General features: G+C 50.9%; 1 protein-coding gene across 2 annotated transcripts; it reads right to left on the bottom strand.

Annotated features, from left to right (window-relative positions):
- Positions 1-3,483: 3,483 nt before the first annotated feature.
- On the bottom strand, positions 3,484-12,214 carry Cbx2 (chromobox 2). Of its 2 annotated transcripts, XM_047545387.1 has the most exons (5): positions 12,083-12,214; positions 11,959-12,002; positions 10,957-11,022; positions 8,265-8,370; positions 3,484-6,827 (listed from the first exon to the last, which is right to left on the bottom strand). In XM_047545387.1, exons 1-5 carry the CDS (start codon positions 12,152-12,154, stop codon positions 5,517-5,519), a joined length of 1,599 nt encoding a protein of 532 aa, XP_047401343.1. In that variant the 5' UTR covers positions 12,155-12,214; the 3' UTR covers positions 3,484-5,516. The 2 variants fall into 2 exon arrangements, with proteins under 2 accessions (XP_047401343.1, XP_047401344.1); XM_047545388.1 differs by lacking the exon at positions 10,957-11,022.
- Positions 12,215-26,834: the final 14,620 nt, after the last annotated feature.

Below are 26,834 nucleotides of genomic sequence, written 5' to 3' on the forward strand. Positions count from 1 at the left end.
CTGAGCGTTGAGTGTCTTTCGTATGTGAGCAGACTGCACCCAGGGCCCAATAGGGTCGCTGGCACCAGAGGTCCAAGATCTATGCCTGGGTTGGGCAGACTCTGTCTCGGGCTGTTTGGCGGGCGACGGAAATCAAGGAGCAAAGAGGGCGAGTTGGGGTGGCCGGGCAACAGAGGTCCCGCCGCCCCGCCGCCCCGCCAACCCGCTCTTTCTGGTGTCTTCTGCTGAGGAAATGGGAGTGCGCCGACCCTACCCTTCCTTCGGATTCGCTGGCCACCTTCAGCCTTGGCTTTGGCCATGAGCTCCTTCGGCGGGCTACTGTCTCTGACAGATACTCCCGGAGGCGGAGATCAGGCGCGGAGGGCCACCTCCGGGTCCCTTGCGTCCCGAGGGCAGGACTGACTCTTGTAGCCGCTGCCGGAGCGGAGCCTTGTCCTGGATGAATGGAATATTTATGACTCCTCGCGGAGTGTCGGATAGGGTCTGTTTTGTGCCTTTGATGATCCCGGCGCACGGGTCCTGATGGAGACCCTGTGCTGTGCATAAGGGGAGGCGGACGGCGGGTAAAACTGTCCCAGTTGGCTTTCCTCTTCTCATCAAAACTCTTCCACGCCCAGAGTCCCAGCTGGAGTCCTAGATGCGGCTGCCTGAGGATAGGCTCCAAGCGGTCCAAGTTAGATGACCGCCCGAAGTCCCGGGCCTGACCGTGGCGTGGCGATAGAGGCTGGCTCCCAGGCTTTCCTTTCCGTCTTCGGAGACCCGGACTGCAGAGGCCCACTCGCAACAGCAGCGTACAGGCGGTGCAATAGCTTTAGGGGCAGCCTGTAGCCAACGGTGCGGAGTGATTCCCGCACGTCCAAAGCTCTGGCGGCGCCAAGTTCATGGGACGCGCGCGCCCTCTAGAGGCCGCAGCTTCAGCCTAGGTCTCAGGAACCTCCCCTCCCCCCAGAGAGGCGGCACATTTTTTGGTTCCCGACTGCAACAGAGAGAACACCCCTCACCCTTACCCCCAGCCAAGGTAGCGAGGGGTACTCGTCACCGCGCCCTCCTTGAGGCTGGAGGCTCGAGCCGCAAGAGTGGAGGGAAGAAAGAAAGTGTCCGGCCGCGAAGATTCGGTCCTCCAAGCCGCACTGCCATAGTCGCACCTGGCACCCTCGGGTAGGCCCCGGGGCGCGCGGCTGGGTCCTGGGATGGGTCGCGCCTCTTTCAGCACAGTCCATTCTTTTGGGAAGGCGGTAGATTACACGATCAGATTAGCAGCGCTGAAACTAACAAAGGCCTGTGTGGCCACGGCCTGCACCGGTCTGGCCAAGATCTGTAGAAATGGGTTTTCACCAGCGTGGCTTCTCACGCCTGCCGGCGCCTGCTCGCACTCGCACTCGGTCAGCTTGTTCCTTCCAGGATGTCCCCAATCCTTTTATGCAGTTTGCAAAAGAGCATAGGACCCTTTGGGTCGGCCCTGCTCACCTTCTCCAAAACGGCCTCAGGAGGCAACCCAAATAAATGACACCCATCACTGCCTACTTCTGCGATTCCAAATGCGCAGGCCTCTGCGGAGCTGGGAGCTGGGGAGCCGTCACGTGTCTATCCGCGGTGGGGTCCCCTCCTGAACTGAAACACTCAGGCCTTTGCCCCAATCAGCCTTTCAGCCAGGGGCATCGGGCATCTAGGCCTAAGTTCTCTTCACTTCAAAGGAAGCTCCATTCTCCCTGGAGACTGAAATTTATGAATAAATTCATGCCGAAATTGAAAGACCAGGGAAGGTTATACAATAAGCAAATCATCTCCTTATTATGAGCCATGGGGTAGGAGCCGCAGCGACCCGGCTCTCAGGTCTTCTACCTTCACAGCAACTCCCTGGAACTTCTCCGCGGTGTAGTTCAGTAAGATAAACTGGAAGAGGGGTAGAATTTTGGTTTCTTTTACCTTTGATATGCATCTGGGAGACATCTCCATGTGACTTCCTCATACGTCGCATCGATCCTTTCCTCTGCCCACTGGATGCCAGTAGCATCCTTCCTTCCTCCTGCCCATCATTATTGGATTAGTGTTTTTCCTGTCTTTCCCATTAAACCAGGGTTTCTCAAAAAGCACTACCGACATCCTGGGAAAGCTAATTTTCGTCGTGGGTAACTGTCCTATGCATTGTAAGATATTTTTGAAGCATTCCTGGTCTCTACCCACTAGATGCCAGTAGAACCCCACCCGTATGATAACCCAAATTGTCTCCATTCATTGCCCAGTGTCCACTGGAATTGCCCTTGGTTGTGGACAGCTGGTGTAGACTCACTCAAAATCAAACCCCATTCCTTGCTTCCAAAAACATATTTTTCTGTGCCCCATGAAAATGATTAAGCCTAATCCCAGTGATTTGAGGGATTAGGAGGATTGAAAGTTCAAGGCCAGCCTCAGCAACTTAGCAAGACCCTTTATTTTTAAAATAAAATATAAAATGGCTGAAGGTGCAGCTTAGTGGTAAAGTGCATCTCAGTTCAATCCCCAGTACCAAGAATAAACAAATAAGCAAGCAAATAAATATTTTTAAAAATGCTTAAGCCTTTTCCTGTCTTTTTCCAAGCCACAACTATTCAGTATCCAGGTGAATATTTTGCCCCAAGACAGGAAAAGCAGAATCTATTTGGTTTCCAGACATCACTCATTATGTACCAGGCCAAAAAGTTTTAAAAAATTTATTGATATACTAAGGATTAACAAAAAGACAAGAATCTTCTGGCACCATCCATTAAAGTCCTTCTGTGAAATAAATTAACATCAGACTAAAGCCCCCTGCAACCTATGTTAGTTTTCCAATAAAGCAATAGAAAAACCTAGAATTGTGAGATGCACTGGGGTAAAAATCCGGTCATCCAGGCACCACCTGTCCCCTGCTCAGATCCCTTTCCCCACACCACCGTGGGCTTCCTTGGGGGAGCCACTTCCTTGTCCCATTTGAATTTGGGGGCCAGACTGCTGTCCTGTTTCAATGCAGAGCAATCAAGTTTTCCCAGGGTAATGACATACCCACTTTGTTCCTTCTCTCTAAGAAAGCAAACAGCTATGGTTTAAAGTTGTTGCAAGTAGCATACATGATTTGGCTATTTTTTTTTTTTTTTAATTAAAAGAGAAATCAAGACAGTTCTGGGCATTGATTCAAAGCTCTGGTTCTCCCCACAAGCTTTCCCCCCATGAAGCCTCAGGTCCAGAGTTATTAGTCAGGTCAGAATTTGGAGTGTAACCAAAGCAAGGAGCACTTTTTTTGGTACCAAAAATACATATAAAAATACACCACAGTCTCTAAGAGGACAAGCTGGCCTCTTCACAATACAGAAGCAAAAAAAAAAAAAAAAAAAAAAGACATGGGCTAAGACTGCACTCAGTACACACTGTGGCACAGGTCACCTGGACCCTCAGGAGTCAAGCAACAATGAATCTCAAGGTAACACGTGACCCATGCTGAGCTACACACACACACACAGCAGCCAATGAAAATATAAAAAGAACTACTTTTATTTATTGGTAAACATAAGTGACCGACTTGGAACGTCTGGTGCACCCCTCCAGCCGGGACTCTTGCACCTGTACACGCTCTTCCATAACATAAAACACTGGGGTCACGACACACAACACGGCAAGAAGGCAGAGTGGCTGGGAAGGTGTTCGCAGACTTAAACTTTGGGATTGAAGTAGCTGGTAGAAAGAAAGGCACCAAATCGGGGTCTGGAGAGACTCGGCAGCTGGGGACAAGGCTGGTCAGTCAGCCCAGACACCCAGGGACAAACACCCCTACTTCTCTAACAGCTAGCGGGACTCTAGGTCCCCCTCAAGGGCTCGAAGGAACCTCTAAGGCAGTACAGCGCCTGGCAGGAAGGAACCTGCAGGGTGGGCACTGTTCCCGCTGCAGGCAGCACTCCCTGTCAGGTGGACCCGGATGACCCTCAGTGCAGTCATGGACATGGTCTGTCCCCAAAGGCACACTCTTGAGGTCAATTTGGCTACACAAAGGCCATCTCTTCCTATTTGGTGTGGGGGTGAGGATCTGGGAGCCCTGCAGCCTGGCAAGCCCCCTGTGAACCACCCAGTCAGGGCTGGTATGAGGAAGGACAGCTCTCTGCAAGGCAGCTGGAGCCAAGAGCCCCTCTGCAGGCCAGTGGCCGTTCCAGACCTCCCCTGGTTTTTTTTTTTTTTGGCATCACAAAACCAGATTGCCTACCACTGCCACCTTCTGACCACCTTTCTGCTGACATCCCTGGACAAAAATCCCGACAAGGACCAGAAATCTTAGCAAGGCAGTTCTAAGACTCAGCACTGGGAGGCCCTTGGATGGGCTCAGAATCTTGTTTCCTGGAGGGGAGGGAACAGGACTTTCAGCGAGGTGGGCTGCTCAAACTTTGTCCCACATCCACAATGGCACAGGGAGATTGCTTCTCAATTGGGAAGCAGAATATGGAACCCCCCATATTCTGTGTGTGTGGATTGTCAGGGAAAGTGGCACCCAAGGAGTGGCCTATGCACTGGGTCAGGGTCATGGACCTGCGGCAAACGTTTGCACTCCCCGTCCTCCTGTGAGGCTGCCAGGGCCGCCCAGGGGCCACAGGATTAGGCCGGCAAATTCAGGGAGTGAAGCTTGCCTGCTAAAGGCCCCGCCTGCACAAGGCCCGTTGGCCCAACTCTCCCACCTTCGGCTTCCCAGCCTGTGTCTACCCCCTCCTCCAGGCCCAGCAGCTTCAGCCCTGGGACTAGGATGTACTCCAACAAACCCTGGGGCACAGGCTGGCAGGAGGCAACAGTGACATCTGGTCCCTACTCCTGAACCTGGAGGATCCTCTGATGCTACCTTGCTGGACTTCAGAGGCCCACAACTGTGGGCTGGAAGTGTTACTCTGAAGCAGGGTCAGAAGGTGCCGAAGCCAGCCTCTTTGGGGTCACCAACCTTGCTTTCCGCAACTGTCCTTGCAGCTGCTGGGGCAGGACCTCAACCTCGACCTTAAAGGCTCAGGCACAGCTCTGGTTGGGCTTCCTGCCTCCCAGGTCCCTTCCCCACCCCACTTCATCTTCTGAAGACTGGTGCCAGGCAAAAGGATGCTGGGGGCTGTCCCACCCTACTTTCCCCACCCCTGTGGGGAACAGATAGCTGTACCAGAAGCTCCTCCTCTGTTCCCAGCACTGGGAACAAAGCAGGTCTGACTGGTCATTTCAGGCTAGGAAGGGGCACCCAAATTCATGTGGAGACCTGCGGCGTCCAGGCAGGGGACTTGAGCCACCCGGTCACTCGGACTTCCTGAGGTGATGGGAGTGAAGGGAGGCCTGGAGAGGTAGGAACACAGGGGAAGCCAGGCTCCAGCAAGGCAAGGAGGCAGCCCGAAGTTCCAGGGCAGGGCAGGGTCGGGTCTGGGGAGAAGTCTCCAAGCCTGTGGTGCAGACCTCCAGAAACAGCCCTCAGCTGCTGGCTGCAGGTCACGTATCACCAAAGGCAGAGGGAGAAGGGGGCAGATCTGGGCAGGTGGGGGCCTTGGGCCTCAGTAATGTCTCAGGCTGAAGAAGCCCACACTGGTGGGGGATTCCTTCACCGTGACAGTGATGAGATTGGCTGTGACATCGGTGACAAACACATGCTCAATGAGGCTGCGGGTAGGTTTCCAGTCCTGGCTGGTCTGGATGGACACGGACAGGCTCTGCCCAGCACCTGGCACTGAGGCTGAGTCAGGGTCTGAGTCTGAGCTGCTGTTCTCCTCACCGGTGCTCATCTCCGACAGCATGGCCGCCTTGCGGACTTCTCCCGGGGCTGCGTGGCCTTCCTGCCCGCTGGGGGCAGTGCTGTTCTTGACGTTCTCCCTCTTGCCTGCAGGGGTGGGTAGTGCTGCTGCTCTGGAGGCCAGCTTCTCCCCTTTGCCCAACTCTGTGGCCATGCTGGCCCCGCTCACCCCACTGGGGCCACTCCCAGTGCCCTTCCCTGGGGCTGGGCTGGGGGCAGGGACAGCCTTGGTGGCTGTGGCATGGCGGGCAAGCAGGCCCACCCCAGGCATGCCGTTCTTGACACTCTGTAAGTCCAAGACCTGCAAGCTCAGCTCCTGGGTGGGTGCCAGTTGGGAACCAGGGCACCCGGCAGGGACCTTGCTGCTGCTGTGGGTGTGGGGTCCTCCCCCTGCGCTGCTCCCTTTCTGCTCCACAGCCCCACTGCTGGGGGCCTTTGGGACTTTGCTTCCTGGGGGGCTCATCCCCAGCTCCCCCTTCTGCGTCCTCATCTTTAGGTCCAGCCCAAGGCCACACTTGCTGGAGGTCTGGGTCTTCAGTGCCAGCCTGCTGGCCGCCTGGGCCTGGCTCTGGCTCACCCGGTTCATGTAGTGCACAATGGAGCTCTGCCAGCTGATGCCTCCACGGCTGGGGCTGCCGGTCATGCCCTTCATCAGGCTGGCCAGGTTCTCTGGGGTGGCCATGGTGCTGGGGCCGCCGCAGGTCTCTTTGGCATGGGCCTTGAGGGCCGCTAGGCCTGCCACAGGGGCGCTGAGAGGAGGGGGCAGCTTGCTGGCTGGGGTCCCCAGATCCTTCCGGGCGGTCTTCAGCACCTTGGCCAGGCTCACGGGCCGTCGGGCTGCCTTCTGCTCCGGGGGCAGGGGTTTGCGTCCCCGCTTCTTACGGATGGCATCCTTGAGCTCGGGTTTGGCCACCAGGATCTGGGCCTTCTTCTGAGGCACTGGGTGGGTCTCACGGCCTCGGGGGCCCCTTTTAGCATCTAGGTCACTGTCATCATCATCATCTGAGGAAGACGAGGACGATGTGGAGGAAGAGGAGGAACTGCTGGACTTGGATTTGGAGGGCGCGTCGGGTTCCTGGAAAGACAAGGAGGAATGTGTCATATCTCTGCTGCCCGGTCCCACGACCGGGACACCAGGCTTCCTCAGGGGACTGCTTGCAGACAGCAGCTCTGTGGCTTCCAGACCACGGAGGAGTAACTGCTTACCATGTGGTCTTCAAAAGATCTAGCAGGCTCTACAAGGTTCCATGAAATGCAAAATTAAAGGCAGAGTAGAAAAGCAAAACAAAACAAAAAACAGGTTGTTTGTCAAATTGTCAGAATAATGAGGAGACAGCATACACTAACTTCCCATACACCATCGGCTTTCAAGGGAGACTGATTTTGCTCCAGATACCTGGCAGACAATTCATGAAGGGCACTGCACCCAGAGCTGCACAAGCCACTGGGTCAACACACCACTCCCTCCTCTTCTGTTTCCCCAAATGCCAAAGTGTGTCCTCCTGTTTCTTAGGAATCTTTGCTGCCTGCTGGGCTGAATCTTCTAAGGTGGCTTTAGGGAGATGGAGTGCGCTCTCGTTTCCCTGCAATGACCCTCTCCTGATTTGAACAGGGATGGAACCTGTCAAACCTGGAGGGTCTACTGAGCAGCCACACCAGTCTCATCACCCCAAACACTCCCCTCAGTCCATGGGGCTTCTGTAGCCTGTGCTGTCCTGCTGGGGAGGAAGATTTGAAAGACAAGTGAAGCCCAGGCAGACCGGCTGGCAAGACTCTGAAGTAGGGATTCACAGCCTCCTGGAAGGGTGGTCTTTGGGAGTGACTGACCTCATGGCCAAGGCATGCCAGGGTCCATAGCAGTTCACTGAGAAAACAATCAAAGACACATCAGAGACTGAGGCCAGATTCCCCTCCCACCTTGCCTCTGCTGTGTCGGGAGTGGAGGAGTGACGTCAAGGAACCTGGTGTGCACACCTGTGGATGCGGGGAAGTCTACCTCGCTGTGGTCATCATGGCAGGGAGGGGAGGGATGACATGACAGTCCCAAGACACCAGCACAGCATGGCCCCTGCCTTCCTCCTGGCTCCTGGCCTTTCAGCCAGCCCTGTGTTGCAGGGCTGGGCTCAGGATGCCCCAATATCTTGGGCTTGACTGACAGCCCTGCTGGTCCACATCTACATGATAAATCTGAGGACCTAGTGTATGCACACTTCCTGTACTTTTCTGGTTCCTGATGATATCCCCTGGGGGCAAGAGAGAATCATGGTCAGTGGTCAAGTCTGACCCTGCTGGACCCCAGGGGTGTGGAAGGAAAGGGAGGACTCTGCGACTTGCTAGTGCCCCCACTAGCAGAGGCCTGGAGGCAGCACACAAGGGGGCTCCTGCCTTCTGAGCAGGGGAAAACTTCTGCAGAAGTGATGTCCCCACCCATGAGCCCTGAAACCTTTTCTCTGCCCACAGAGGTGTTAGAAGGGGAGGAGTCAAATGGGGTCAGCAGGTAAGGCACGCTCACCTTGAGCTTGGAGCGGCGGCTGCAGGAGGACATAACTGTGTGCTTCCTGGGCCTGCCCCGGGGCCTCTTCCCTCTCTTCCGGTTCTGTACCTCCTTCTCGTGCTCCCTGAAGACACAGCACTGATCAGCATGGAAAAGCACTGCTCACAATCCTCTCCAACCATCCAGGAGCCCCGTGGCTTCAAACACCTCACGTGGCTCCCAGTCGCTCTAGTCTGCAGCAGCTCATCAACTGTTTTGCTGCAAAGTTGCATTGTGTCCACCAAATGCCCACAGCAAAGGACCAGACCCCATTTTTTTGTGGCAAGGGTCATCCTTATTTCTACAGGAATGCCAGCTCATTGGCATTTGGCTAAGACAAATGGAAGAGATGAGAGCAAAGCTATGATGGGTAGTTCTTGTTTCCACCTAAGAACTTTCTGCAGGTGGAATATCTTGCAGAAATTTAGCTTGGCTAACCAGAAGTAGTTTTGGGGGTGTGTGGTCCAAACTCTCACTTTCATAGAAGGAAGACCAAGGCAAGAAGACAGGAAAAATGCCCTAGCATCAAAGTTCCAAGAGTACCAAGCCCTCACTTGTCTGCTGGCCCCGGGGCATGGAGGGCTCCAGACCCACCTCTGCCTGTGAACGTTCCCCAGGGTCAGTTTGCTGACTCAGGCTCTCCTGGGTTCCTCCTTCTAGCTCCTTGATAGAAGTAATGGAAGTGCCTAATTGTGAAGCAGCAGCGAGAACTTGAAGCCTATACCCCTGCTGCAGCCCTCCTGCCTCGGGGATCAGGAAGCGCTCCCAAGCGCACAGCCACCAGCCCCTAGATGAAGCTCATACTCCAGGTCTCCCCACAGGAAGGGGTCTGATCTGGAGAAAACTCCAGTAATCAAAACAGACAAACAGGGCTGGGGCTGAAGCTCAGTGGTAGAGTGCTTGCCTCGCATGTGTAAGGCACTGGGTTTGATCCTCAGCACCACATAAAAATAAATAAAAGAATTGGGTAAAAAATAAACTAAAATAGAATAAAACAGACAAACACCATCTTTGGGGGCTGAGAAGGTGACTTCCTACAGAATCTGATTAGCACACCCAGGCAAAACTCATACTCCCTAGCCACCAGGGCCCCAGACGTGATGTGCAACCCAACAGGGCATCTCCTGGGTCTCCTCTGTTGACAGATGACCTGGGCACCGAGTGCTGTGAACCTGGGACTTTCCCCGACATGCCCCCACTACCCTGAGCAAGTAACCTCCAGCTCTTGGTTCAGATAAGCCTATCTTTCTGGATAGGAGGAGGTAGATCTTCTACCTTCCTGGTTTTATTTCTTCCATGATGTAATCCTGGCCACCCATGGTTTAAAAAATCTTGAAACTCTCAGATATTCTGGCTCTTGTCTGTTTTAACCAAAAGCTAGGACACACTGCCACTCAACAATATGGGACGCTGTCTGTTGTCTTTGTGGTGCTGGGGATCGAGCATGCCAGGCAAGTGCCCTACCACTGAGGGACACCCCAAGTCCCAGGACACTGTCTTTTTTCTGAGGCAGGTATTGCTGTGTTGCCCAAGCTGGTCTTAAATTCCTGGGTTCAAGTGATCCTCCTGCCTCTGCCTTCTGCGTGGTTGGGACTATAGAATGTGTCAGAGCACCTCACCCAAGGCGGCCACCTCTGAAAATTGAACCAAGGTCCTGCAATGTATCAAGGCTCATAGGACCAACTTATAACTAAATACTAGTTAAAAGCCAACTAAATAGAAGGTCATGAGATTGCTGATAACAGATTTTCCAAAGCAAGCACCTGCATCTACTTCCTCTCATCCTGCCAAAACCTATCTACACCGGAGGCCCCCATCACTGCACCCCTGGGAAGATCCAAAAATGTCCTGCTATGGTGAGATGTGAACACAGCGTGGGCTACCAGGGAACAAGCCTGCCAGAGTGACCCCAGCTGGAAGGCTTGGACAACCAAGTCATCTGCCTCTGAACACGGGGAAGCTTCTGCAAGGGGAAAGCATCCGGCCACCACCCACAGTTTGCTACCGCACAGGCTTCTCCCTGGATGACAGGCACACCATCACCTTCCCTCACCATCCTTCCTTGAGAACACCTCAACCCAGGTCTCCAACCCACAGGTGGAAATGACGTCTAGACTCCCACAAGCAAATCCAGCCTGAGCCTGGCAACCCCACCTCCAGTTCTACCTCAGGCCTGTTCGGCAGTTCGGAGCAAAGCAAAGGTGTTGCTCTGGACACAAGGGGCGCAACCGCTATGGCTTCAGCGCCCTGTCAGCCTTCTCTTGCTCAGTGGCACCCTCCCGTAGGGGCAAGAGGACAGCTTGTGGTTGTGCGGCAAACCTGCTCCTCTGGTTCTTGTTAGTGCTGTCTACAGATTACAAAAGGCCAAAAGAAAGCAGAACCTTTTCACGAAGGAACAGAGGAGGGTCACTGTCACCAGGCTGGTCACCAGAGAACAAAGTGGCACTTACTAGGGACTCCTCAGACACGGAGAGTGCTGGTGGGGACCTCAAGGTGCTCTGCTTTCATAGACAGCCAAGGAGATGGCATAGGGGATCTGGGGACTGTTATGCTATGGGACCTCAAATCACAGCCCAGCCCAAGCTCCCTAGAAGGGCCCATAGCTCCCAGCACACTGCAGCTGGCCACTGGCCCCCAACTCTCCCCTCCTCCTGTATGTTATTGGTCTCACTTCTTCTGGAAGGCCAGGAGCAGCCGTGGGTCCAGGATGTTCTCCTCTGGCTCCCAGCTATTATGTCTGGAAAAGCAAAGAGCAGGTTGGGTCAGAGATGCACCCTTGCCTGGGTCGCTATTGCTCCTCTAGCCCAGCTGGAGACAAGGACACCTTGGCTCAGTGGCCCTTCAAAGGCAACCCAGGTCCTAGAGGTCCTTGAGGCCAGTGCCCTAACCTCAAACCCAGAGAAACTGCCACTTCAAGCCCCCAATTAAAAAGGCCACAAGAGGACTCCTGATCTGCGCCTGGGAGGAAAACAAATCCCCCCAACAAAACGCAAAGTTGCAGGGAAGGAATCCCCCAAACCCTGGCCTGGAGCCAGGGAGGGAAGGGAAGGCAGGTCCAGGACGCAGGGAGGGGGAGACTGAGGGGCACAGACAGTCCAGACTTGGAACAATGTAGCTGGCGTCCCAGCGAGCAGGGGCTAGGCACCCGAGTTGGAGCAAAGAAAGGGGAGTCAGTCAGGTAAAAAGGGGTGCGGAGCAGCTGCGGAGGAAGCTTCAGGGGACTCCTCGTCCCCTCCCTTCCATTAAAGGAAAGAAAGGGGGAGGGGGAATCCTACATCCATCAATAGGAAGCTCAGGTTACAGCGGGGAAAATATGGACAGGAGGAGGGGGCTCACGTCCCGCGCCTGCCCCGGCGGGCCGGGAAGAGGTGCGCCGGGCGGGGGCGCAAGCAACAAATGGGCCCCGGGGAGCTCGCGGCACAGGGTTGGAGGGCCGGAGGGGGCTCCGGGGAGGGAGGCCGCCCAGCTCCGCTCCCAGCGGACTCGTAAACAAAGGGCAGCCCCAGTCCCGGCTGGCGCCCCCACCCGCAGAGCGCGCGGGAACCCCGCGAACTTCCCGCCTTGCTCGCGGTCGCCCCCGGTTCCAAGACCGCGCGACCGAAGGTCTCCATGCCGCCCCCACTCCCGGCGAGGTGGCGAGCGCGGGCAGGCGGGCCCGCATCGTGGAACTCACTTGGAGGACCAGCCGCGCCACTTGACCAGGTACTCCAGCTTGCCCTGCGGGGAGAGAAGAGCGGGCGGTGAGCCGGCCGACAAGGCGGGCCGGGCCGGGCGGCGGCGGGCGGGGTTGCACGCACCTTGCGGAGCCGCTTGCTCAGGATGCACTCGGCGGCGAAGACCTGCTCGCCCACGCTGCTCAGCTCCTCCATGCCGCCGCCCGCCCGCGGCCCCTCGCCCAGCGCCCCGCGCCCGCCGCCGCACACAAAGCACCGCCCCCGCCCGTGCCCCGCCCGTGCCCCGCCCCGCGCACGCGCGCCGAGCCGCCCGCCGCCCAGCGCGCAGCCCAATCGGGCCCGGCCAATGGGCGCGCGGGGCGGGGCGCGCATTGTTCGTGGCGGGCTGGGCCTGGGCCCCGAGTTGGGTCCGCGCGGCAGCTGGCGGGAGTGTGGGTCTGGGGCCCGGGAGCAGGGTGGACGCGGGACTGGGGAGCGGGCGGGCTGGCCAGCCCCGCGCATGTGGAGGGCGCGTCTGCGGCCGCGGACCTGCAGCTCGCTGCAAGTGCGTCCGGCTCCCGGCGCGCCCGCCTTCCTCCCAACTTGGTTTTCCCGGCAAAAAGCCATTGTTATGCCAGGAGGGAGGGAAGCGGGAGGGCGCGCGGCGCTTCCTGGCCCCGCCGTAGAGGGGCGCTGCTTCGGCACCCCCACCTTGAACTGGGTCTGTGGGTCTGGTGGGGACAGTCCTATTTCGCAAGGGAACAAAACGGGCCAGGAGTGGGGAAGGATGGAAGATTAGGTACGGGCGGCGGGAGTGGGGGCTCTAGGACAAAACAGCTCACCAGGCTCGTTCCCCGCCCCCCTCAAAAAGCGAGAGAAGACAACGCTTGAATAACTAAAAATGCCAACTACTTGAAAAAGACATTTTACGAATTTAGTTCTTACTAAATTACAGTGAAAGCGGGACCCAGACGCCAAGTTTCAGGATACCTGTGAGGAGAAAAGCATCTGCTCTTCTTAGTTCGTTTCGATTTTGGTTCCATGGATGTGGGTGTGAGGGGACGTTTTGGAGAGATGGGTCCAATTTAGAACTTAGATCATTCAAGGGCTGTCAGGGTTGGCCATCAGGAGCCTTTGGATCAATTGCCAAACGGAAACGACACCAGACCGTCACAGAATTGAGAGCACCCAGGTCCTCCTTGGTCACCGTGGGCAGGCGACCCTACCCTTTTATTCTCCCCAAGACTCACTCGGCTCAGCAACTCACCCTTAGATATTTGCATTTTGAATCAGAGGGAGACTAACAGAACGAAGAAGGTATGCATTACCCTTAACTTCGCGTTTAATTCTAATTCAACCATTTTCTGGTTCTGTTTCTACAGTGCAGCTGCAAAGTTCCCTTTCTGTTGAGCAAATTCAAAAGCCGTTTCTCCTAGGAAGCTGCCCCAATGTAATTATGGTTATAACCATAGTTATGAAGAATTCTGGAGGAGGACGACAGTATTTTTAGTTTTAACAGAAAGGCCTACTGTAGAAAAGGAACTTTATCAATGCTCCCTCCCTACAGTTTAAGGAACCTTTTTCCATTTACTTGGTTAGATAGTTACATGTATTTGACATCCTGGCGAGAACTTGCAAAGGCAGATCCCATTTGCAAAGGGGACAGGAAAAGAAAATTTTTCTTGAAGACCTTGACTGCTCACTTAGGAGGGGCTATAGCCAAAAACCCTGGTGGGGAGATAAAAGGAGCAAGCTTGGAGGGAGCTGCTCGCCATCTCTCTGCGAGCCCTTTTTGTCCTTGTCTTGTGCAGCTAGGCAGTAAATTGCCAGCCAAGGGCAAAGGTGGATTTATTGTAATCCTAAAAGTAGTTGGATCGGTTTCAAGCGATGTTTCCTTGCAGAATTCATCATGGGTGTAAGATTTTGCCCTGAAAGTTTTTAGTGTCCTCTTTGAATGTTAAGATACTTGCTTTAATTTTGTTTCTAAGAATGAAAAGCTTTAAAAAGGGAAATTCTTTTTTCCACTAAAAATTAAGCCCGTCTAGAATCTGGTACTAAGGCATTGGAAAAAAAAAAAAAAAATTCCTGAGAGGCTCAACACATCCTCTACCCTACTGCACATGCCCCTAATGGGGAAAAATAACATTTAGGTAATTTATGTGGAGAAATACAACAAATTTGACTAGAATGAAGCCATCAGAGGAATATGGTGAGGGTCTGATCCAGAATGTGTGAAGAGCTCTATGCGGGAGTCGGCAGAGGGAGGAGTGACCCCAGCCAGTCCCCAAATGTCAGATTGTGGGTTGGGCTGAAACAGATTCTGACTACTGTTTGACTCATTTGAAGAATTAATAGGACAAGCCTGGTGCACTTCTATAATCCCATCGACTTGGAGGCTGAGGCAGGAGGATTGCAAGTTTGAGACCAACCTGGGCAACTTGGCAAGACCCTGTCTCAAAATTGGAAAAAAAAAAAAAAAAGAAAATAGGACAAGTTAAAACTAATTTTTTATAAAAATTCATTCAACAAGTAGTTACTCACATAGACACTGCTAGGTAGGGTAGAAAGTCTATAGTAGTTCTGCTTAGCAGAACTTTCACAAATGCTGGAAATGCCGGTATCCACACTGTTCCAGTATGGTGACCATTGGCTCCCTGTGGCTACTGAGCACTTGGAACGTGCCTAGTACCACCAAGGAGTTGAATTTTACATTTTATTTAATCTTAAACAATTTAAATGCCACTTGATACTGTTGTTCACTGTACTGGACACCATAGTCAACCAAGGGATGTACTTTAAAGACATTTTCCATTAAAGTTGTAAGGTTCCTTAGATTATCCCTGGGACAGGACAGTTTATGTACACTCACACTTATGCTTAATTGCCTATGAGGATGTTTAAAGTATATACCAAGCAATATTAAAGTATGGGCAGGAAGAAGTGTCTTCTGGATGTTCTGTTTAATAACACTTTATGCAAGCAACATGTGCAGGCGGCAAATATTAAGCCATTAACATCTGGCATGGCACTCAGGATAAGTATTTTCATGCTGCACTTGTGGATCAAAAATCAGAGATACTTAGGTGAGGAAGGACAAGCTGGCATCATTCAGAAGTCAGAGGAAAATTCAGGATTGGGATCAACCCAGTGACCCTGGCTTTGGTCATTAAAACTAGATCACAGCTTGGTACTGTGGCACATGCCTATAATCCCAGTGAGTCTGGAGGCTGAGGCAGGAGGATTTCAGGCTTAAGGCCAGCCTCAGCATCTTAGTGAGACCCTCAGCAAGTTAGCTAGACCCTGTCTCTAAAAAGGACTGAGAACGTAGCTTGGTAGGAAAGCACCACTGGGTTCAATCCCGAGTACCAGGAAAAACCCAGCTAGATGATATAGGCATATCTCAGCTGTGTCACAGGCACTTAGCTTATAAAAGTACTGTCTCATTACTGCAATCCAAGAATATTGACCTCCAGCAGTCACCAAACTTCCCTCCACGCGTCTCCATGGGAAGAACTCAGTATCACACAATACTTAATATTTAGTGTAACAATTGGTCTTCCTTCCCTCCCTCCAGCTCCCCTCCATATTTGCAAATAAGAGTATAACTTACAGGCCACTGTGTCGTGTGATGCTGCTTCTGTACGTGTAGTGGATAAATGTCACACATGTGCAACACTCAGCATTTATATATCAGAACGCGAGTAAAAATAAGCGCAGTGTGGGTGCTTGCAGAAGTTCAGGAGCTTTCAGGGTGCCAAGCCCTGGGCCACCATGCCAGTGTTGGCCCAGAGCCCCACCTCGAGTTCCTGACCCAGGACAATCTGCAGCTCTCTGTTGAAGACACTTCTTACCAGGGGCGGCCTGCCCAAGCCCTCATTTGCAGGTGAGGAAAAGGAATCCAGAATGGCTTCTGGCACCCAACTGTGAGCCAGGCTCTGCCTTTTTCCGACTGCCTGGTGGGGCAGACAAGCCACTCTGGCTTGCACACAGGCTCTCCGGGTCAGACATGGTAGAAGCAGCGGCCTGACTCCTGGTACTCTTCTCCTAGGCTGCCTAGTCCATTGCAGCACCCCAAAGGTCTGCCCAGACCAGAGCCTCCCATGGGAGGGCTCCCCCAGGGGCAGGTTAAGGTATACAGTTATAGGAGGTGGGAAATCGTTATTGCTTTGTTTGATGTTGCTTTGGGCACAGATGGCAGCCCCCTTATGGGAGGTCTCCATTGCATGTGGGATTTATTTCAAAGGGTGTCGTTTATTCATTTTGCAATCAGATCAGTCCTGAGTTCCAGTTTCTTGCTATAAAAATAGCATGTGCAAAGTGCTAGTGCATCTACAGCATAGCATGTGAAGCTGTCCCCCAGGATTTATACTCGCAGGTGCTGCAGGCGTGTCCCTCGATTTCCGCAACCCCGACAGTGAGGAGTGGATCCCGGGTACTCAGAATGCGCTTGCTGGTTTGCTGGTTTCCATGGTGTCCTAACACAAGCTAACTGTGGTGCTTATTCACTCTCCCCTGCTCTTTCCCAAGACCTCTGCAGAGGCGTCATGGTGTAAAATGGTCTTGTGAGAGCAGTTTTCCAGTGTGAACTGCATTATTTTCACAATTTAAAAATTAGCACTTACTAAGGTCTCAAATCTAGGGCAAAACCCTTACTTAAGAGCAAACCATTAGTTTAGAGATCTGCAGTGCTGCCCCAATGCACAATTCATGAGTCTGCTAATTGACCTCCCTCCATGCAGGAGGCGGTCTCAAGCATCCTCTGTAAATCCTTTGGACACCGTCGGTAAACCCGTGGGTTTCGGGAGTGATGGATTTGAGACCTGCAGAGCACACCCTCTTCTGAGTCCAAAGCATGCTGTGCTTCCCCCTTCATCAACTGGGTCCCTCCTTCTCTGAAAGAAACAAGCACAGAAATGTCGTTCAGGTCACACACACAAAAAGAGATCGTTAATCCTGTTGCTCGTTGATGGAGAGCATGAGGGTATGCACAAAGAATTCCCATTAAAATAAGACTTCCTGCTTCTGGTTGGCAAAAATCTGTCATGAGCAGAAGAGTTCCATTTGGAATCAGATCATTTCAATATCAGAAGGGACCATGAAGATCCGTTTTGTTGGTGAGGATGGGGTTGCCCGGAAAGTGTCCTGGTGGGCTGGGCGAATGAGGGCTCTAACCTGGCCCCCAAGAGTCAGGGCAGCATCTCTGCTGTGTGCCTGCACCACCGTGGACAGTTCACACAGAGTGGGGCATGCCCAGGCTGCCCAATCCAGACCGTTCAGACCACGTGAACTGGAAACCCTCCGGCCGGCTCCCCCAGCAGCTGGGTCCCCCCTCTGGAGGCGGCGGAGGCTGTCTCCCCTGAGGTTCCCTCCTGGAGACGTGCCTGTCCTTGCCAGGCCAGGGAGTACCTTCTCAGAGCCACCCTGCTGCTTGTTCTTGTCATCTCACAGTGGGTGGCTCACTGTGCGCTGCTTGGTGCTCTGCAGGATGCCCAGAGGTCACTGCCCACCAAGTGGGTGGACTGACCCCCTTCCTTTGAACCTCTTGGTGATATTCATTCTGGGTCAGCGGTACCGTAGTTCCTTTGACCGGCCCCAGGTAGAAGGGGTGAGCTGTCTCTGGGTCTAGCTTGTGCCTCCCTGAGCTCGGCTGCCTTACAAGGCGCTTGGCTGCATGCTGGACTTGGAGAGGGCAGGCCTGCAGTAGAGGTGTCCGTGGTGCGACAGAAGCAACCCCCAAGTAGAGACAACTGCTGATGTGGCTCACAATCCAGACATGTCCTCTGCTTATGTGCCCCAGCTCTGACCTGCGCATCCTGGCTGGACTCCATGGATGTTCAGAAATTGCTGGGTTCTCTCTCTCTTTCCTCTGGGCTGGTATGGCATCCAGGGCCTTGCATGGGCCAGGCAAGCACTGTAACAGTGAACCACACCCAGGTCCTACTGGGCTCTCTAGAAAAATAACAAATAAAAGATAAAGATGCAAAAAAACAAAAAAAACAAAAAAACAAAAAACCAAAACGGACTGGGTGGTCACTGTGTTTGGGGTATACTAGCAGGACGGTCCTCTCTACCTCTGCACCTTTGCACCCTGCTGCCTAGGTAGGAGGGGTTGCTCTTGACGTCACCATTTGAATCTTTGGGACAGCCCAAGTTGCCTTCTCCTACCATCGCCTTTTGGTGGCTCCTGTCCTGGCAGGAGTGCTGCTGATGGGACAGCTGTCCCCCAGAACAGCATAGCGACAGATGCCAGCTTTCAGTAGGTGAAGCAGGACAGAGTAGTGAGGACTTGTCTTGAGAAGAGCCCAGAAGGTGAATTCTGGGCTGAGGAGTGGTCCTGACTTGCTTGTGTGGTGGGTATGACCTGAGTGGCGGCTCCTTGCCAGGCACAGTGTTGGGCTGGTACCACAGGGACAAGGCAGCTGTGGGGACACTTGAGGGAGCCAGACAGGTAGGGACCCAGGCCGGCAACCATGACCTGTCCTTATAGTCACAGATGGTGAGCACACAGGAGGGCCCTTGTCCAGTCTGGGATGGGTGTGTCCAGTCTGTAGTCGTCAGGGTGCTCAGAGAAGCAGGACCAACATACAGCCACCCCTTGGTGTCCACGGGGATTGGGTCTGGGACCCCGTGGGGCTGTGACACCTGAGGATGCTCAAGCCCCGTACACGAGGTGGCATAATATTTACACAGAATCTGCACGCTCCTCTCACATACATTCATGCATCTCCAGAGTCAGCTCTTGAAGGTCCCACCATCTCCCAACACTATCACATTGGGGACCAGATTTCAGCAGGGGTCTCAGAGGGGACAAGCCATATTCACACCACAGCCCCCTCCACAGATCAGAAAGCCAGGACTCTGGGGACCCTGGTTATTCCTGCAGTCATTCAGAGGTGGGATGCTGAGCAGGAGTGAGTCCCTGTCACCAACTTCGGTGTCTCTGCGTTTACCAAATGTGATCGAAGAACTATGGGTTGGGGCTTCGGGGACTGGAACGTCGTTCTCACACATGGTGGCCAGTGAGGCTGCAGAAGCCGCTTTGCATCAGCCGCTTTGCATCAGCCCGCAGCTCTGTCTCTAGGTTCAAAGGGAGACCGTTTGACAGAGCCCTGGCGGGGGTGAGGAGGTGCAGCCTCCACTGGAGATACTGTGAGGAGCACGGAGGGAATGCCCCACGAAAGTGACGAAAGCGGGCTTGAAGCAGGCATGGGAAGACAAGGACCTCCAGTGTCTTCAGTCATGGGATGGAGACCGTCTCCAGATCACCTAGTACTCTGCACATAGCAAATTCAAAGGTTTGCTTTTTGGAATTTTCTGGACAAAAAAAATATGTTCAATCTGCAGATGATCGAATTCAAGGATGTGAAACCTGCAGATAGGGAGGAATGACTGCTTATAAATACCAGTTTATAAAGCGCCCCTGGCAAGCACTCGGCATAGGCTGTCGTGGGTGCTGGTGAGGTGAGTCGGAACCTGCAGGGCAGGCCGTCAGGAGGGCTGGCCAGGGACTCGGGGGCCGCCCCTGAGACCCACAGGCCCAGGCTTGGCTTCCTCAGTCCTGTTCTTAGGGCCTTTCAGCTGACCAGACTGCTCAGGATCCCCGTTTACCTCCAGTCACACCTGCAGACACCTTCACAGCAACACGTGGGTTGTTTGGTGGAGTGCCCCGGCCGGAGCCTCACCTGAGATGTGTTACATCACCACCCGGCCATGTGGCTGGCTAGACTGGGCTTATGACCCAGCACAGTCTTCCTTGCATGGCTGGTGGTGGCTGTGGTGGGCTACGTGTCCACAGGGCACCTATATGCAGCAGGCCCTCCAGAGCTGTGTGCCTTTGGGGGCTGGGCTTCAGGCGGCAGGCCCTGCAGGCAAGGTTTCACAAACCCTGCTGGACCAGAGCAAGGCCCACACAAGCCCCGTGGAGAGGTAGACACTCCCTCTGGGCCAGAGGAGTAGCCAGTGGATGACCTAAGGGGCTGGAGGAAAGTGCAACGCTTTTGATCCTCCAGAGGGTAAGGTCTGGAGGGGTGGCCACTGAACCCAGCATCTCTAGAGCGGTGGTCCTGGAAGAGTCTCCATTTTCCAGGTTTGCAAGATGGTGCGTGAGCTGTTACTCTGGGGCGCATGTCTGGACAGGCTGCCTCAGCAAGCTCCACCGCCTGGATGGCTTCTGCAATGTTTTTTTCTTTTTTGGTGCTGGGATGGACCCCAGGGGTGCTCTCCCACGGAGCTGCATCCCCAGCCCTTTTAATTTTATTTTGAGACAGAGCGTCACTCAGTTCTCCAGGCTGGCCTCGAACTTGCAATCTTCCTGCCTCAGCCTCGAGAGCCGCTGGGACTGGAACACTCCCCCACCGCACCTGGCTGGCTTGAACAATTGGAATTAATTCACCTACAGTTCTGGAGGCCAGAAGCCTCAGGTCACAGTGTGAACAGATTTGGTTCCTTCTGAGACCTTTCTCCTTGGCCTGTAGATGGCTGTCCACTCCCTGTGTGTTCACATGGTTGTCCCTGTCTGTGTTAGGTCACCTGGGGTAAATCTATGTGGTTGAAGGTGGCCCATGCTGCTTGTGGATCTGCATGTGCCCGTATGAAAATATCTCCAAGGTACCACAGTCCCTCCCATCCATGGGGGTCCCCCAGTGGATGCCTGCAACTGAGGAACCCTACTCTTTGTTTTTTCTGGTACATATCAGTGATAAGGTTTAATTTATAAATCAGGTGCAGTAAGAAATTAACAATGATAATGAAATGGAATGTACTCTAAGTAAAATGTAAATAAACAAAAATTGCCAGTATCACTGATCTTGGGCTTTGGCACCAAAATTAAGAAAAACAAAGGTGACTTGAACGCAGGCTCTGCAGTACCTCGACAATCCATCCAATAAGCTTGATAGCTACTAAGTGACTAACAGGCGGGTAGCGTATACAGGGCGGACACGCCGGACAAAAGGATGATTCGCGTCCTAGGCAGGATGGCGTGGGAAGGCTCCAGATTTATCACTCTGCTCAGAATGGGGCACAATTTAAAATTTGCAAATTGTTTCTTTCTGGAATTTTCCATTTAATATTTTCAAATCGCAGTTGACCTCAGGGACATGAAACTGTGGCTCAGGGGGGACAATTGTGTGTTATCACATGAAAAAAACCCAAGTGTGGAACAATATGGTATCTGTTTTCTGTGGCTGCTGTAACAAAACTGGGTGGCTTGAAACAATAGAAATGAATTCTTTGTGAGTTCCGGAGGCGGGGGAATCAGGGTGTGAGCCAGGCCATGCTCTGCCTTCCCTTCTCCAGGTGGCTGCCTGCAGTCCTTGGTGCTCCTTGGCATGGTGCAGCTCCACCCTGCCTCCCCCGTGTCCCCGGCCTCCCTCTCCTCTCTTGGAGCTACCCCATTGGAGTAGGGCCTGCCTAATAGCAGGGTGCTTTCATCTCCAGGTCCCTGACTTGCCTACATCTGGCAAAGATCCTCTTTCTGCGTGAGTTCACACTCAGATATTGGACCAGGCACTCTGTGTTTAGGGGGGCACTGTGCAAGCCTTTTACATGTATAACTCTATATAGAGTATTGTTTCCAGAGTTGTTATTTTTAAGCTTGTAGATGACTTTGATCTTTTAAGTATTTTAATCTACATTTTAAAGTGCTGATTAATTTTACAAAAAAATTTTAAATATTAGAAATATTCAGATCTTGGTTTCCCATCAATATATTCTGATATCTTTATCCCTGAGAGATATGGAAGTAAACTTAAATATGGAAGACTATATTTATGGGCTAGAAGATTGAATATTTTTAAGATGTTAGTTACTCCTAAATTGGTTTAAGGATTTAATGCAATCCTAAACAGAATCTCAGGATCTTCATTTTGAAGGAAGAAAGGAAGGAAGGAAGAGAGGAAGGGGGGACAAACTAATTAAAAAAATGTGCATGGAAAAGCAAAGGACCTGGAAGTATCTAAAACAGTCCCCCAAAAGAGCAAAGTTGGAGAACTTGTGGGGCCTTATTCTCTGTCAGTATGCTGTGGTTTAGTGAGGGGCAGGAAAATCCTGTTCAGGGAGCAGAAGGCAGAGTCCAGAAATAGAGGCACACTTGGACATGGTCATTTGAGTTTTTTTTTTTTTTCCTTTGGTCCTAGGGAATCTAATCCCAGGGCGCTTGACCTCTGAGCCACATCACCAGCCCTTTTTTTAAAAAAAATTATTAAAATCTTTTTTATTTTTACAGACTGCATTTTTTTTTAAATAGACAATAGACTTGGGCAATTAATTTACAAAAAAAGATACCTAAATGGCCAACAAACATATTTAAAAGTGTTCAACTTAGACAATGAAATGCAAAATAAAAGCACTATGTGACCACTATTTTACCAGAAAAGTTAAAATTAAAACAGAAAAAGACTGCCTCAAAAAGTGGCAAGAAGACCAATCAGAACTATCATACATTGATGTTGGAAGTACAAATTAGTACAACTACTTTGGAAAATGCTTTTTATATTTTCTAGGAAGGCTGAACATATATATACAATATGATCCTATAATTCCACTCCTAGGTATGAAGTGCTTACATATGTTAAGAAAAAAACATTCACAGGAATAGTTTTAGAACTATCTGATAATAGTAAAACACTGAATAGAAGCAAAATAACCATGAACAGAAGTGAAAAAGTGTCATGCACTAAAAATTACAATATACTTATACAGTAAAACAGCATGCAACAAAAACAAATGAAATATCACTATATTCAAAAACATAGATAAAACTCACAAACTTAACACAGCAAAAGGAACCAACCACAAAAAATGCATACTGTACACTTTCATACATATCAAGATACAAAGCATATAGTACATATGTGTATGTACATATATACAAACTATATAAATAATATACATGTCCATGTCTATGTAAATTTTTGAAAATAAATTTCTATACTGAATTACACAAAGTTCAGTGGTTCAAATAAGAATAATCAGAAAAGAATTATTAAGCATTTTAAAGGTAATTAAGAATGTCTACTTTTGAGAAAAATAAAGTTCCAGGTATTAAAATATACTATAAAACAATATGGTCAAAATAGTATAATACATGCAAGTAAAACTAATCTTAGATATAAAGAGACAGGGATCATGGCTACAGGTGAGGGGTATTAAATGAAAAGAAAGGTAACAGAAGGGTCTTTCTGGGATTTGTAAAATTTTATTCAACTGCATATTACTCACACAAGTATGTTAACACTGCAGATATTCAATGAGTTGTAGGGTGATGGTTTGGGTACTTCATTGGATAATCCATATATATTAACAAATGTTCATTGATCTAGTATAGTGCATCTAAGAAGATATATATGGTACATATTCTGCATATATAGCAAATATCAATAAAATTTACCAAAAATAAAATGTAACATAGCATAAATCTCATTCCAATGTGGATGCATGTTAAGGGTCCCAATAAACCCTTAAGAATGAAAAATGATAAAACCCAGAAGTTTTACATAATATTAAGTTAAGTGCTGGTGTTTTAGCTAATTGACAGAGCTTGCCTAGCTTGTGCAAATTTGGGTGTTCAATTCCCATAATTGCCAAAAATTTAAAAGGTTTACATTCAGATAAAAGTAAAAGCAGATCTGATGATCCAGGTAGGACACCAAAAACTTACTAAGAAAGCTCTATGAGACCTCGAGCTCCATTGTTGATCAAATGGTGGACTGCTGATCTGAAACTTTTCCAGATATCCATCAGGTATTCTGTTAGCTCCATTGAGATCCATCTGTACTTATGATTTCTGAGACAATCGCCTGCAGGTAACTGGACTTCATCAGATGACTTCCCACAAGGTTGGTCGCTCTCAACATCTGATCCCATTTTTAGATATTTGTGAACAATATCTGTTTTGAGATTATATAGCCAAGATGTGACGTGCTGACATTGATCTTTGATCTTGATCTTTGGACTCCAGAGTTTAAGCCTTCTCTTGTTGTCTTTCATCTGGATACTGTACTTAGAATGGCCTGAGATGGCCGAGGCGCCCTTACCCGGCGGTGCTGCCTAGGCCCGCAGACTGCATTTTGATTCATTGTACACAAATGGGGTACAACTTTTCATGTCTATGGTTGTACACAATGTATATATTCACACCATTCGTGTAATCATAAATATACATAGGGTGATACTGTTTCATTCTACTATCTTTCTGTCCCCCCCACCCCATTTTCCTCTACACCATCCAAAGTTCCTTCATTCTTCTCTTCCCCTCACCCACCCCCCTTGTTATAGATTGTCATGCACTTGTCAGAGAACATTCAGCCTTTGGTACCAGCCCTATCTGATGTTTTATTTTTAGACAGGGTCTCACTAAGTTGCTGAGGCTGGCCTTGAATTTGCAATCCTCCTATCTCAGCCTCCCCAGTTGCTGGGATTGCAGGTGTGTCACCACACCTGGCTGGTCATTTGATTTTGACAAAGACACCAAAGAAACAGAACCTTTCCAACAAGCCATGATGAATAGCTGGTTGTCTATCCAGATGGGAAAAGACCCTCAATCCCAACTCAGATGACTCTGAGCTGGCTCGAATCTAAACACAGAAGTGAAGATGATAAAGCTTCTAGAAGGGAGCACAGACCAGTTTTTAATTTTTAGATTGGCAAAGGTTTTTAGGTTTTTTTAAATAAAAAATTTTTTTTTGAGCCAGGCAAAGTGGTGCACACCTGTATTCCCATTGACTCTGGAGGCTAAGACAGGAGGACCACAGGTTCAAGGGCAACCTCAGCAATTAGTGAGGTTCTAAGTGACTTAGTAAGACTGTCTCAAAACAAAAATATAAAAAGGACTGGGGATGTAACTCAGTGGTCAAGCATCCTTGGGCTCAATCTGCAGTACAAAAAAAAAAAAAAAAAAAAAAAAAAAAAAAAAAGAAAAAGAAAAAAATAGTTTTTATTTTTGCAGTTGTGGGGATTGAACCCAGGCCTCTCACATACTAGGGTGCACTCTACCACTGAGCTACATCCCCAGCCTCTTGTTTTATTTTATTTTGAGGCAAGGCCTTGCTAAATTGCCCAGGCTGGTCTTGAGCTTGTGGTCCTTCTGTGTTGGCTACTGTGTCTGACTGCACTAGTTATTTATTTTTTTTAATTGACAAATTTAGACTTCATCCAAATGAAAAACTTGTGTTCATCAAAAGATGCTGCAAGGAAAATGAATCAGAAAACCTCAGACTGGGAGAAAATACGTGTAATACAAAGAACTTGGGTTCAGAATGTATGAAGGACTTAAACGAATAATTAAAATAATCAGAGGACATTCGATCTTCTTACTTGGGCAAAGACTTCAATAAGTACTTCCGAGGAGATGGTGTCTGATGGGCCAGCGAACCTGTGGAAGGCACGGAGCACCGTTGGTGGCGGGAACTGGAAGTGGCCGTCAGGTGAGCCAGGGCTGGGGCTGGGGCCTGAGCGCGGCTGCAGTTCTACAGGCTGACCGCTAGGGTGGCGAGGCCGGAGCGGCAGGGACACCTGCCCTGCAGGACGGCTGGGCGGCTTCTCCCCACGCTCGCTACACCAGGACCCCGAGGCCTCCCAGGAGAAAGGAGCAGTGGCCGTGAAGAGACTTGTTTAGGAGTGTTCACAGGCGCTTCCCCACGTTTGTCCCCGACTGGAAACCACCCGTGCGTCTGTCAGTGGGAGAACGGACGCACGCTGCGCTGCTTCCAGGAAGGGAGCCCGGCGCCGGGGGACACGGTCCAGAATGCCCGAGCCTGTCAGCACTGGAGCCATCTGCCTGACGTCCTGCACAGCAAAGAAGCGGACTCCGGTGCGCCTCCGACCCCCGTGAGGTCCTGCGCCAAGGCGAGGGGCCCCAGGCAGCTCTCCCGTGCTGGGAGCCTTCCAGGTCTGCCTAGGGTTTGCATCATCCAGGTCTAGTCCTTGGTCAAAACCCACCATGGGGGCATGCAGGTGCCCTGCACGTCACTCTTGATTATACCTCAATTTCAAATAGGTTAAGAGAAGAAAGAAGAAATCCGAAATCACACTCAAAACGCAATTGTTCTGATGGTTTCATTGTATTTTAGTAGTCAAAAATTTTTATGGCTGGGGATCTAGCTCAGTTGGTAGGGTGCTTGCCTCACAAGCACAAGGCCCTGGGTTCAATCCCAGCACCATGGAAAAAAAAAAAAAAGAAAAAGAAAAAGAAAAAGTAAACATTTTTAAGTTTCACATCACAAAGTGGCAATACCAATTTCTCCAACCTGTCAGCTGAGGGCTGTCCTTCTGCAGACCCCTGAGGGGTGTGCAGCTCGTGGTGGCCTGCTTGCCGGACATGCACCAGGCCCTGGGTTCAATCCTCAGGACCCCAAACCAAAAAAAAAAAACAGACTCCTAAGCAGAGCACTTTGCCCTAGGCCCCTCAGTTTTTACTTTTTTGTTTATTTATTTATTTATTTATTTTTTGCAGTGCTGGGGATTGAACCCAGGGCCTTGGGCTTGTGAGGCAAGCACTCTACCCACTGAGCTAGATTCCCAGCCCTGGCCCCTCAGTTTCTAACTGTTACAGCCCTATCTTTATTTTTTAGAAAGTGTTTTGCTGTGTTAAGATGGCTGACTGTCTACCATGTACGTTATTTACCTTGCTTTGGAGTTTTTCCTCTTTGGGAAATTTGAGCTGGCGAAGTTGAAACTCTTTAACTTTGTCCTTATGAGAATAATTCCCAAGTAGGAATATATATATATATTTAAATGAATGGCTTAAATAGAGCAAAATAGTTAAAATAGATTGCAGCTTTCATTTTCTGTCGTTCTTTCTCTTTAAGGGCATGAATGTCAGCACACATAATCCTAATCTTTGGCTACTTGTGGCAGTGGTCTGCAGTGCACTCTGGTCTGTTGTCCTTTGATCCTC

This window comes from Sciurus carolinensis, chromosome 3 (genome assembly GCF_902686445.1).
Source record: "Sciurus carolinensis chromosome 3, mSciCar1.2, whole genome shotgun sequence".
In the NCBI taxonomy this organism is placed as follows: Eukaryota; Metazoa; Chordata; class Mammalia; order Rodentia; family Sciuridae; genus Sciurus; species Sciurus carolinensis.